We start from the raw sequence: 13,299 nt of genomic DNA, 5'->3' as shown, positions 1-13,299 counted from the left end.
AAGCCTTGACAAACGTGCAGCATCTCATAGATTCCCAAAATAAATGCACAAAATTGCGCAGCTGTAACAGCAAAAAGAGGAACTGCAAGTAGTGTGAAAACTTAGAAAGGTATTTTAGTAGAACTAAGATGAAAAATCTATTTCTAACCTAAAATTGGTTTTAAATGCAACTTTAAAATAAGAAGCTGTTTTATGTGGTTGTCAGGTTCGTCATGGTGCGGGCACAGGCCTCAGAGAAATCCTGAAGTCTCATGGTTCTGGTGGTGGGAAGCTGGTTGGAAGCACCGCAGAACAGGTGAGTTTTAATCTGACATGAAGCTTTTATTTTCTCCCTCCCAAACAGAAAATAGTTACATTATTAGTGATTTTTGTTTTGGATCAGATGTCGCGACAGCATCAGGAGTGGATCGAGGATCTGGTCATCCGGCTCCTCTGTGTGTTTGCTTTGGACCGCTTTGGGGACTTTGTATCTGATGAGGTAATCGTTTCATGCTCTGCAAAAACAATAAATATTAGTTTTGATCTAGTTTGTAGTGCAAATTAGGCTTATTGCCTAAACAAGCCTAAAACAAGCTCAATAATTTCCATTTGCATCATTTTTCGTTTTTCTCTTTTCTCTCTTTCTACCAAAAACTGGATGATAAATTCTTCAGTCCGGTGCATTAAATTTAACCAATGCTGTTTTTGAAGGACAGTGTGGAGACTTCATAATTCAACTTATTTTGTTTGAGATATTTAAAATGTCTTTCTGTTCCAGTCTTAAATGTTCATTAGAATTTAAAGCTTATGGATTTATGAAAATGTGTTTTTGCATTTTCATTTTGCCGTTACCATTTCGGTTCTTAAAATTGTTTTCAAAACAACAATATTGTCGCTTATTGCAATAACTTCTGGGGCAAAATTTGTTATCATGACAGGGATAGTGCAAATTTCTTAGTCCACTTGAAACAGTAACTTTTCAGCAAAATATAGGAGTTTTTTTAGTTAATAATGCCTTAATATTGACAAAAAATACTTGTTCCTTTAGTAGATTTTTCTACTTATAACATGGGAAAAATGTCTTGTTATAAGTTAAATAATCCATCAGTAAAACTAGAACTTTTATGTCTTGTTAAAAGGTTAGTTTTGCCTCGTATTAATTTATTTTCTCTAGAAACTAGACCAACATATCTTGGTAAGATGTTGTGTTTTTGCCGTGTTCAGCTGCTGACGTGCAGCTCGTGGTGTTTGCTTGTTTTGGTGCGTCTGTGCAGGTGGTGGCTCCAGTCAGAGAGACGTGCGCCCAGACGCTCGGCGTCGCTCTTCTTCACATGAGTGAAAACAGCGTTGCCATGACGGTGGACGTCCTGCTGAAGCTGCTGAAGGAGGACCAGTGGGAGGTCCGGCATGGAGGCCTGTTGGGGATCAAATATGCCTTGGCTGTCCGACAGGTACCAAAGCTTTTTTATTTTCTGTGATTCCTTTGCATGTGCATAACATGAATCTACCAGCAGGCCTTCTGTTTTCATACCTTTTTATATTCTGTTCTGTTTTCTCCTCGTGTTTCCAGGACCTGATCTCCGTCCTGCTTCCCCTGGTGCTGCCTGCGATAACCGAAGGTCTACAGGACCTGGATGATGATGTCAGGGCGGTGGCTGCTGCTGCTCTCATCCCAGTGGTGGAAGGGTTGGTCCAGCTCCTGCCCAACAAGGTAGTCCTCTTGTCTGCAGTTGTACAGAGAAAAACAACAAATCACCTCATTCCTCTGCAGACTGCATCCCCTTGTTGTTTGCTGTTCTACTGGGTGTAAATATTTATTGATTGATTTCTAAATTTAGGACTCATTTGAGCATTGAGTAGTTATTCCCACCATATTCCTGGATGCAAACTATAGATGTGATGAAATCTTAAGTCCTTTAATTTTACATATTCAGTCTCTAACTTCAATAATTAACTCGGCATGCTCGTAAATTTGAGCAGACGTCCTTTTAGCTGTAAAGCCATTAATTTAGAGCTGTTGGGTTATAATTGCAAATGCAGAATTGCACCATTTCTGTTAAACTGTGCACAATCTTTTCCGGTAGTGATGTTTGAAAGAGATGAACAGCTCTTACACAACTGGAGCATCTGTGGTTTATTCTCTAAAATCGGGTTTTTAGACTTGCTGTTCAAAAGCGATGAAAGTTTGAGGTTTTATCTCAAACAACAGAGAAATTTTAAGCAGCTGCACTAAAAATATACCCAACCAAAAAAAACCAAACCAAGATGAACATTTAGCCAGGAAGTCCAAAGATCTTTTTCACCAAAAAAGGAACGATGTTGCAAGACGTTTGACAAGAATGTAAAAGTACATGAAGAAATAAATTGTCAAAGTGAAGCAGGTACAAGTTCCCGTTTAAGAGTAAGAGTGAAAGAAAACAACTCTCAGCTTTAATGAATGCCTTGGATTTTAAGGTTGTTTATTTTCAAACCTGATCGTAGATCTAACAGGTTTGGCCGTACAGTTTGTGGCAATGAGCCACACGGACAGTTTTCACTCGCCAACATTCAAACGTCTGACTGGACATCTCACAAAACACGAGTTCAGAGTAAACAAACGTGTCCGACGAGGAAGAAGCGGCGGCGATAGTTTGTGGACTATTTTTAACTGAGGGGAAAACGAAACAAAAAGACGCCTCTGACGTCTGACGGACTTTCTGGTTTGCCTTGGCAGTCGTTTTGTCGTCTGTGATTTATATTCCCCTCCATGTTTCCGTTTCGCTTCCTTTCCACGTGTTGTGATACCAAAACAATCCAACATGCTGAATAAATTTCTCCAATTTGAGATCAGATCAGTCCTGATGTCCTTCCAGGCAAACTAGATCAGTCTCAACCAGACTGGGATAGTAACTAGTTGCATTTACCTTAGCAACGATTTAGAAAAAAATGTACTAGAGTATTTTTACTGAAGTAATTTTATTATGAAGTATCGCTACTCTGGATTAAAATTTCTAGATATACTTCACTGAATGAATAAACTTGTTTTAAGCAAAACGTCTCCAGAATTTATTTCAGTGAATTTCTTACACTTAAAGAAATTCATATGCAAAAATGTTTCTTTTCTCTTATTTTTCTATTTTATAATGTCTATATGAATAATTTTCATTTTGATCTGTAAAATACCAAAATTTCCACACAGCTTTACATTTTGGTCTGTTTAATTTTTAAATATTAAATTATTGACGTTTTGATCAGTTACTTTACAATTTGGCCCCCTTTTTTCCAAAAACCCCCCCCCCCCGGTAATATTCTTAAATGGCTACTTATTACTTTACTTGAGTAAAAGTGTGTTAAGGCAGTGCTGCTCTACAATGTTTGGGTCCTTTACCCACCTCTGCTCTTAACACTACAGCTATCATGATAATCAAAACATCCTTAAGATCATCATTACTGGAAAATCTTCTTTATTATCTTGCTGTGTGAACAAGGCAAAAGAAATGTCACCATAATAAATGCTAAAAAATGAAGTTTGCACATTTTTTTTTTTTCTCATTTAAGACATTTTCATCCCAAGTGAACTTTCAGCTTTCATCCAACCAAATCCCAAATATTTGTAGGACAATTTCTCAATAAGATCTACTTTATGGTAGAAAGGCTAACAGTGACGGAGAAGCAAGTCAAAGCCATGAAGTGACATCATCATCATCATCCTGGCTCGGAGCAGAGCGTCGTAAAGCTGCATTTCACCTGCAGCCATTTGTCCCAGCAGGGTCTGAGCTGAAGGCCCTGGTAGCATTAATCTTTGTGATGTTTTGATGCACCGCTGCTGTCATGCAGGTTCCTTTTATTGTAAACACACTATGGGATGCACTCCTGGACCTGGACGACCTCACCGCTTCCACCAACAGCATTATGACGCTGCTGTCTTTGCTGCTGACCTTTCCTCACGTCCGGCAGTGCAGGTCAGCTTCTCATATCGGCGTCTCAAATACAGCCGACTGTTGGCTTGTGATCAGTTCATCCCTCCCTGCTTGGTTTCTATTAAAACAGTCTATTATTTCCTGTTTTTGCTGCAGCATGGAGCAGTCACTGACTGTCCTGGTTCCTCGCGTCTGGCCGTTTTTAAGACACACCATATCATCCGTAAGAAAGGCGGCGCTGGAAACGCTTTTCACGCTGCTGTCTAAAGCTGACGAGGTACCTGCATCCACAAACTATCAGAACTAGAACTGATTAATCATGATGGATCGATTAATCGTTAACTGGAACATGCAGCCTAAAAGTCATTTGCTGAAGTGAAAACATACCAGAGCAGTTATGAAGCTAAAAATATATAAATAATATATAAAGTTTGCATTTAACATAAAAAAATAAATTCATCTGTAAATATTTTCTACCCAGATCTACTGAATTATTCTATTTTTTTGTTTATCTGCAGCTGCATCCTTTTCTACAAATGATTGACATGTTGCTGCATTTTAGGCAATAAAATGTTTATTTTATTTAAAGAAATAAGTTATTAAATTGCTTGTTAATGTATAAAAACGGCTTACATGGTTAAATGAAAAAGCTGCAAACTGTGTCCATTTTTTTATTTTTATCAGATGAATCTACTATACTAATTGATTAATAATAGAAAAATGTATTAATAATGAAATGGCTAGTTCAGCCCTAATCAGAAAAAGGGATATAGATGTAAAACAGCCCACTGGAGTTAAAATAGAATGATTTGATAAGTTATTGATAACATTATTTTTTCCTTTTTCTGTCCCTTCAGAGTTGTGCGATTTGGATAAACCCCATTTTACAAGATATGTTGCGGCACATCTTCCAGTCCTGCATACTGGAGAGCAACGACGAAATACTGGAGCTCATTCAGAAGGTTAGCTGCAATAGCTAAAGACGTACTCTTCTTTTCAGAAAAGAAATATATTTAACATGTGCAGTGAGGATTTTTCAATCCCCCTGATGTCTCTTCTAATCCATACTGATTAAAATTGAAGCTGGTAAAAATGAATTGAACTCTTAATTTGCCTGTAAAGCTCGCAACACCTCTGAATCATCTGGTAAATTCAAACCATCGCCCAACAACAACATCCTGTTGATTTCAGTAAATAAAACCCAGATAATCTCAATATTTCATTTGCTGCTGTTCAAAGTAACGAGGAGAAACTGCGCATCGTGCTGTTATTGTCGTAATTGTTGTTTGATCAGTAGAAACTGAACACAAAATGTTCAGCAAAGACGTCTGAGCCTCTGTTTTGATCACTACATAATATTTTGGTGTCACTCTCTCAATTTCATCCGCCATTGTACAAACAGACCAGCAACAGAAAACAACGGCTCCTCCCAAAGTGCGTCTAGAGCAATTTGCACAAGCTTCCAACTTCCAACACGTTTTTGATTCGCGAAACGCGTTTGTTGTGAGCGCAGCATTAAATATTGAAAGTACTGATGCCTGAATTTGAGAATCGGTTTTAAAGCATAGAGGTTTGGTTCTGGAAGTACCGATATGTGACCTGTGTGCAGGTGTGGATGGAGCTGCTGTCTCAGGTCCCCCAGCAGTTCGTGGTGGCAGCCAGCTGTCCTTGGATGGGTGCCTGGCTCTGCCTGATGATGCAGGCCTCTCACATCCCCATAGACCTGAACATGCTGCTGGAGGTGAAGGCCCGCTCCAAGGTAACGCGCTTTTCATCTGCTCTCCTTCCATCTGTCTCCTACACAGAGCTGTGGGCGGACGTGATTCATTCCTTGTGCTGGATATTTGGGAGAGACGCCATTTCTAAAAAATCAGATGATGGTGATTTATTTATTGGGACTAAGGTTGATATGTTTGACCTGAAGGTGCAGCAATAAACTTCAGTGGTTGCTAGGTGACAAACAAATTACTTGAATTGAATGGGAAATGTGGTCTGTGTATTCAAACCAAAGGAGCTGCCAGTTTAAAATGATTCCAGCCGGTCTGAAAACATCAACTTGTAATGTTCATAGAACTGGTGTGTGTTTTTCTAATTAGTTTTTGTGTGTGTGAAATAATTCAACAACATGGCTTCAGTCTTACTACTACAGCTAATGTTGTTGATACTCTTGCCTATAAATGAATATACTGCATTAATCAAGAATCTGAAAGTTGACTGAAGATTTACTGATAATTTATTTATTACCGTATTTTCCGCACTATAAGGCGCACCTAAAAACATTCAATTTCCTCAAAGGCCGACAGTGCGCCTTATAATCCGGTGCGCCTTATATATGGACCAATATTGAGCCACAACAGGTCTAGCAACTACTGTAAGCAGCCGCCGACTTCATTTTCACCCGTAGAAGAAGAAGCGTGCGGTGCATGCTGGGATAGTTGTCAGAACGCTGGTTTATTAATAAAGTTTGACTGACCCATCTACCTACTGACCGTCTAGAATCAGGTCGTCTGCAGGTCATTTAGCACCAGGTTCTCCACCAACATGCTGTGTGCGAACGGAGAAGGGTGACCATCGTCCGGCCACGCCCCGGCCCAGTCGCGGAAGGCTCTCCTCGCCAACCGGAGTCGGACTGTTTTGTTGACATTCTTTATGTCAACAAAGTGGCTTTAGACATTCATCCGGGGCGCTTCGACTAGGGTTACCAAGGGACCAGCCCCTATACATTTAAAGCCGGGGAAAGAGAGACAGAGACTGCGGCGGCAGCGTGTCGATTGGTCTGTGTTACCCAGAAAGCAGTTGGGCACAATATCGGAACACCAACACCGTGAGTGAAACAATGACTGGGGCAGCCTACTATATGAAGTACTCTGGGACCAGATCTTTATTATCACACATCCACATTTGTAGAGTACGGAACAAATCGCGTTCAATGTGCCTTATAATACGGAAAATACGGTATATAGGATTATATCATAATGGTACCCCCTCCTTTAAACGTTTATTTATTGCATAACGTTAGGGTAACCCTAACCCTAAACATTCAGTAAACTTTGAAAACACAAATCTTTTTTAAAATCATAAGTGTATGCTTCTGAAAGTTCATCCTCAACATTTGTGGCCTGATGTAGTTTTTTATTTATTCTGTAAGGTAAAGCTGTGTATTTATATTGATGCTTCAGGATAAGACTGGAGCAAAGGCTCGGCTAGGAAACAATCAGGTGAAGGAAACGGTCCAGCAGTACATCGCCGGGGCTGAGACTGTAGCAGACGATCCGTTGACCAGGGATTACGTGGTGGTCCGTGCCAGACTCATGGCCGCCAGGTACGTTTTAAAAGCTTTATTTGGATCATCAGATTGACTTTTGACTATTTCTTCTTAGTTATTCATGTTGTTCTATGTTAGGTTGCTGGGAGCTCTGTGTAGGTGCATCTGTGACCCTCAGCTTAACGGCGCATCCCAGGAGATCCGGCCAGCCGAGTCTTTGGGCCAGCTGTTGCTCTTCCACCTCAACTCCAAATCAGCCCTGCAACGGATAGCTGTGGCTCTGGTTCTCTGTGAGTGGGCTGCACTGCAGAAGGTAAATATCCAGCATTTCAGAGCAGCTGATTCAGACTAAAACCAGGAACATGCAGCTCATCATGCCAACTTTTAGGTCTTTCCTCCGGCTCCCAGTAGCTCAGAGAACAGACTTTGAAATACTGTTAGTTTATAAATCACTGATCGGGTTAAAGATCTGCTGCTGTTTTAACAACCTCAGCATTCAGCTTCTCTGCACCACAAAGCTGGAACACTGCAAAAACACCTAATCTTACCAAGTATTTTTAGACTTGTTTTTAGTTCAAACTTGAATTAAGATATTTGCACCAGAAACTAGACAAAAAATACTTGGTAAGATTTTGTGTTTTTGCAGGGAACAAACTTCCAGAAAACTGAAAACAGCCGAAACACAGAGTTCCTTTAAATCTAGACTAAAAACCCACCTGTTTAGAGTTGCTTTTGAACCATAATAAATAAAACATTAATCAACATTTCGATGTGTGACGACAGCATTTGACAAAATGTAATCCTTCAGTTGTTGACTGCATGTTCTTAAACTTTGTTTTTATGATGTAAAGCACTTTGTGCTATACAAATAAACTTTATTGGTCGAACTTGATTGATTGGAGCCAGTTAGACTTGACCTCAAACTGTGTCTGAATCTTCCCAGGATTGCCAGATAGTGTCGTCCATGGTGCAGCCGCGGCTTCTGGCCGTCCTCACCGAGCAGCTGTACTACGACGAGATCGCCATTCCTTTCACGCGCATGCAGAACGAATGCAAGCAGCTCATTTCGTTGCTCGCTGAAGTTCACATAGACCTTCAAGATCGCCTCAACAGCAGCGTTTTCACCATAGACCAAGCCAACGAACTGGTAAACCTGCATTTAACGTCTCCTTCATGCAGAAACCTGAGAGACTCCTTAACCAAATTACACACAGTTCATCAGGAGTTGGAAAACATTCAGTTAGTCATTATAAAATCACTAAGCTTTTGCTGTTTTGTGTCTGAAATATTCCAGATATTTAATTCTTCTCTTCACTCCGGTAATTTTCCACAAGCCCTGAAAACAGAAGTAATAAAATGTTCTGGTTTTGTTGTAAAGTAGTTCAGATTTCTGCAGACTGGAGTTATTTTTGTGATTACAAATTTGGGCAAAAAAAAAAAAAATCATGCCTCATGTTCCTCAAGGCTCCATTTTTTATTTAACATCTTCCTCTTTTTAAATATGCTGCTGAGGGTGTTTAAAAATATCATTATGTGTGTGAGGGTCAGAATTTTCTTTTGCTCATTGCAGAAAAATGGCCTTTGCCACATGGCTTAGGAGGATTGTCAAAGTGACTCATATCTCATTATAATCAATACTAAAAGATACTAATTTGCATAAAATTTTGTATCAAATGATCCATTCTTATTTGCACAAATTGCAGTTGAATTTCTTCTGGCAGCAGCGCCGCTATAACAAACTCAACTCCTTCATTCTCCAATGAGCAGCTGCTGTACGGTTGAAGCTCTGCTAACACGGCGAGACAAGACAGAAAAAAGCTTCATTTCTATCATCAGATGAAAATAAATCAGTTTTTCACCTGTATCTTTAGCTGACAAGTTAAAACCAAAAGCCTTATTCCCAGTTGGTCTGTCTATGAGGCTTGGAAATGTCAAATGATGCCACATGCTAGTTATGCTAAAGCTACAAGCTAACGGTGTGACACTGTTGTAGCCATTTTTGTTAAGCTTTTATGCTAATGATTCTTTTCCTTTTTGATGTTTGGTTTTATGCTTTATGGGGTTTTTTTTTAAACTAATTTTCCTGCAAAACTCTTAAATTTCCAATGTATGAAGGTGCTAACCAAATAGATTAGCCAAGCAGCTCAGTTAGCTTTGATAATCATGTTAACTCTGTTTTGTGGATAGAAAGTGCTACATTAATCCAGTTTGTCTCTGTGAAAATAAAACTTCGTCTTTCTCGTTGCCTAGGTTACCACCATCTTCACTGAGACGACGGCAGGTCTGAACGTGAAGTCCAAGCAGTGGCTGGCGCTGGAGAGCAAACGACAGCAAGCCCAGTCTACGGTGATGGAGACCAACACGGAGTGGCAGCAGCTGCATCTGCGCGTCCACATGTTCACCGCCTGCGCCGCCATCAACCTGGAAGTGCTTCCCGACAAGCTCAACCCTCTGGTGCGGCCGCTCATGGAGACGGTCAAGAAGGAGGAGAACACCCTGATCCAGAGCTACGCCGCTTCGTTCATAGCCAAGCTGCTGCAGCAGTGCGCCGTACGCTCGCCGTGCCCCAACCCAAAGATCATCAAAAACCTCTGCGCTTCGGCGTGCATGGACCCCTCGGCCACGCCCTCGTCCGCTTGTCCTGTACCCACAGCGCAGGAACAGGCTAAAGGTTTGGAGAGATCAACTACAATAATCAGAACATTAAAGCTGCAGTATGGGACCTCATTCAAGAACATGTTTTTGTTAAAACTGTCACCATCTTACAACAGTTTAACCCTTTCAATCATAGTTTCAAATCTCCAGTTGGATATTTTTGCTTATTTTAATTGTACGAAGTTCTTCAAACATTCTGTGAGTAAATATATTTGTCCATTTTTTTTCATAACTGGAACGTTCAATATCTAGCAAGTTATTTATGCAATTTACCGTCTATTAAAAGCGTGCCCCTCAGATTAATTTCACTCCCTGCTACGGTGGGAGTGAAATTACTTCAACAACCAGATATCAGCTGCGCAACGTCTCCCCTTTCAGAAAACGTTTGAATTTTTCTGATAGCGCAAAGTGTGGCGGAGTTACGGTACTGAAAATTTGGCTGTGTTGTCACTGACGGGCTGGAAGGGTTAATATGAACCAGATAATCTGGGAAAATATCGATCTCTTCCACATCCCCCTTCCTATTGCTGTCTGCTCCTGACCAGAATCAACCAATCAGAGCCAGGAGGAGGAGCTTAGTGCTGTCAATCATCCTCATGTACATGGTTACAGGAAAACTGCTTATCTGCTGTCATTAGTGGCTATGCTAACTAGTCTTAGCATTCACAACAAGTTCTGCAGAGATCAGCGCCACATGGAGGATGATTGACAGCGCTAAGACCCACCTCCTGGATATGATTAGTTCTTTTTTAAAACATTTTTTATTTGAATAGTAATACATTTGTTATATTCTTAATAATAGAGAGGTAATTCACACACATACAGTCCAAGTTTGCCTGGGTTCTAATGGTGCGTAAATGAATAAACATTTGATTCAAACATTTAGATCAGAAGTAAATGACCAAACGGATAAGAAGACTAACAAAAAGAGGAAAAAAACACAAAAAAACCCCAATTTCATTTCCACACACAAACAGTTTTCTTCAATCTTATTTTCCAGAGTCGCATATCTATATTTAATTTTCTTCATCTGAATTTTGTATCTTTAACAAATGAATAAAACAAAAACCAAACCTCTGCAAATTTTTATTGATTCCCCTTCTGTCGCTAACATTTGTCTAATCCCAAATGCAGCATTCAGACTATCTGAACAAAACATTTTTTCTGGCATCCAAGAGACTCATTGATTGGTTATTTCTAGTTGGCACTGGGAGATTATCAGAGATTAAATGTCTCATAAATACCGTTTTTTTATAAAAGTTACGTACTTCAGCTTTAACGTGCAGCATTTCCTTGTCTCAATGTCTAAGGAGGTGGGCTGGAAAGAGATGGCATGCATCACATAGTGAACAAAACCCAGGGCATCATCACTCTGTACCGCCACCAACGGGCCGCGTTTGCAATTACAAGCAAAAGAGGTCCGACGCCGAAGGCGCCAAAAGCCCCGGTGATGGAGCTTCCTCCTGGCAGCACGATAAGCTCCGATAACGACGAGGTAAAGATGGACGCACGTTTCCTCACACCCATCGGCAGCAGATTCCCTGTGAACAGTTTTTTTTCTCTTCTTCTTAAAGAGCAAGAAGCAATTTCTTGTTCAAAGACGGGGAGCGGAGTTTGCCCTAACGACCGTTGCTAAGCACTTTGGTGTGGACCTCAACAGGAGTCTGCCGTACCTCTGGGAAAACACGGTGGGCCCGTTGAAGGCGGTCGCCAAGGAGAACCTCTGCATCGGTACGTAGGCCATTTGCAATAAACTTGTATATTAGTAATATGTTGGTACTTCATAATAATGCAAGTTCCAGATTTTAGGCCTTCAGGAAGTAAATCCTCTGTTTTTTGTCCAGTTTTCAGCAGTAAACTCTCCAGGTTGTTTCAGTATTTGTGCTTCTGAACCAGTGTGTGTGTCCTGTGTGTGTTTTAGACAGGCAGGCCCAGCTGGAGAGAGGCGATGCGGCAGCTCAGGAATTGGTCCACTCTCTGCAAGTTCTGGAAGTCATGGCTGGAGCCATGGCGGCCGAACTTCGACCTTTGGTAAGACCGATGGTTCATTCTCTCTCCTGTAGTGGCTTCGTGATGCTACCGAGCCCCTTCTGCGCTTTAACCGGTTCTTCCCAAAACTTTAACTCAACAGAAAATTAGCAAAAAAGTCACAAAAATGAATTAAGTGGAACTAAGTGCGCTGAATGTTTTCAAAGTTGGAAAAAGCGCCAAGTAAGAAATTGGCGCATTAGCAGAAGCGTGCCGTCCACCAGGAAGCAGACTGGATTCATTGATCCGGCCTGTGGATCTACAACCCAACCAGAACCATCATTAACCGGTTAAAGAGAGAACAGGCTTTAGTCAGAACCTGCCTGCAATCCCAGTTACATGCTGCTGTTTTTGACCCAAATATCTCCAAACACTCACCTCTCCTCTCTTGTTCCTCCTAGTTACTGGAACACCTACCTCATTTGTTTACATGCCTGCAGCACCCGTACACGGCGGTGCGGCACATGGCCGCGCGCTGCGTGGGCGTGCTCAGTAAGATAGCCACACTGGAGACCATGAACAGTTTCCTGGAGTCTGTGCTCCACTGGTTAGCTGCTATCAACGACTGCACGAAGCAGGAGGGCGCCATCGAAGCGCTGGCTTGTATCCTTCACTGAAACGGCCTCAGTTTATCCATCAACCACATTTATAACAACCCCTGCTTACTAAAATAAAAACCTTTTCATACCTGATTCGATTTTAATCAATATTTAAATTTTTTAACATTTTTTTCCCAATAATTAAATTATAAATATATTCAGAAAGTTGCTTTTATTCCAGTCATCATGAGTTGGATTGCGAAGCATCAGGGCCAGACTCAGGATTTTTGTTTAATTATGAGAATATAGTCATAATATTAGCAGAATAAAGACACAATTTTACCAGATGCATATCTTAAAATTAAACATAGGCCTGTCACAATAAGCCATAAATCAGTTAATGACATGGTCATTAAAATGAGCTCAATAATTTACATTTGCATGATTTTATTTTTCTGTCTTTCTACCAAAAATTGGATGAGAAAAGTCTTCAGTCTGCTGCTTTGCTCTCAAAATTGTCCTTTGTTTGTTGGATAATTTTGTTTACAGAGTTTTATTTATTTTGGATATTTAAAATGTCTTTCTTTTTAAATTTTCATTAAAATTTAAAGTTTATTTATATTCATTTATGTTACTTGAAACTTTCCTCTAAACAACAATTTTATCGTTTATCGCGATAACTTCTGGGGCAATTTATCGTCCAGAAAAATTTACTGTGACACACTGATGTCACGATGTTACTCTGGTGGTAATCTGACTTTATTCTTTTTATTTTAACTTCGTCTTAAATAATAAAAAAATCTTTGTCCACATAAATGGAAGCTGTCAAACACTCTTATCAAACAAGATGGCCGCCATGGTGCGCTGACATCACTCTGAACTATGGAAACCTAACATTGGTGAAAAAAGTCCAGATTCTTCAAAAATAAAACAA

The 13,299-nt window shown here is 40.3% G+C and overlaps 1 protein-coding gene across 1 annotated transcript in view; it reads left to right on the top strand.

Annotated features, from left to right (window-relative positions):
- The window catches only part of btaf1 (BTAF1 RNA polymerase II, B-TFIID transcription factor-associated), a 29,351-nt gene that overhangs the window by 7,715 nt on the left and 8,337 nt on the right, over positions 1-13,299 (top strand). The window contains exons 9-24 of the mRNA XM_015058233.1: positions 206-295; positions 383-478; positions 1,254-1,430; positions 1,550-1,690; positions 3,796-3,920; positions 4,035-4,155; positions 4,736-4,840; positions 5,488-5,637; positions 7,058-7,200; positions 7,282-7,456; positions 8,087-8,290; positions 9,394-9,814; positions 11,109-11,293; positions 11,373-11,529; positions 11,720-11,829; positions 12,228-12,429. Coding sequence (XP_014913719.1) covers positions 206-295; positions 383-478; positions 1,254-1,430; positions 1,550-1,690; positions 3,796-3,920; positions 4,035-4,155; positions 4,736-4,840; positions 5,488-5,637; positions 7,058-7,200; positions 7,282-7,456; positions 8,087-8,290; positions 9,394-9,814; positions 11,109-11,293; positions 11,373-11,529; positions 11,720-11,829; positions 12,228-12,429 — 2,602 coding nt within the window. The remainder of the gene's footprint in view (positions 1-205; positions 296-382; positions 479-1,253; positions 1,431-1,549; positions 1,691-3,795; positions 3,921-4,034; positions 4,156-4,735; positions 4,841-5,487; positions 5,638-7,057; positions 7,201-7,281; positions 7,457-8,086; positions 8,291-9,393; positions 9,815-11,108; positions 11,294-11,372; positions 11,530-11,719; positions 11,830-12,227; positions 12,430-13,299) is intronic.

This window comes from Poecilia latipinna, unplaced genomic scaffold (genome assembly GCF_001443285.1).
Source record: "Poecilia latipinna isolate Pla-1442-1.1 unplaced genomic scaffold, P_latipinna-1.0 Scaffold1525, whole genome shotgun sequence".
Taxonomy (NCBI): Eukaryota; Metazoa; Chordata; class Actinopteri; order Cyprinodontiformes; family Poeciliidae; genus Poecilia; species Poecilia latipinna.
The sequence above is the reverse complement of the archived record's forward strand: the minus strand, read 5'-3'. Positions and strand labels throughout refer to the sequence as shown.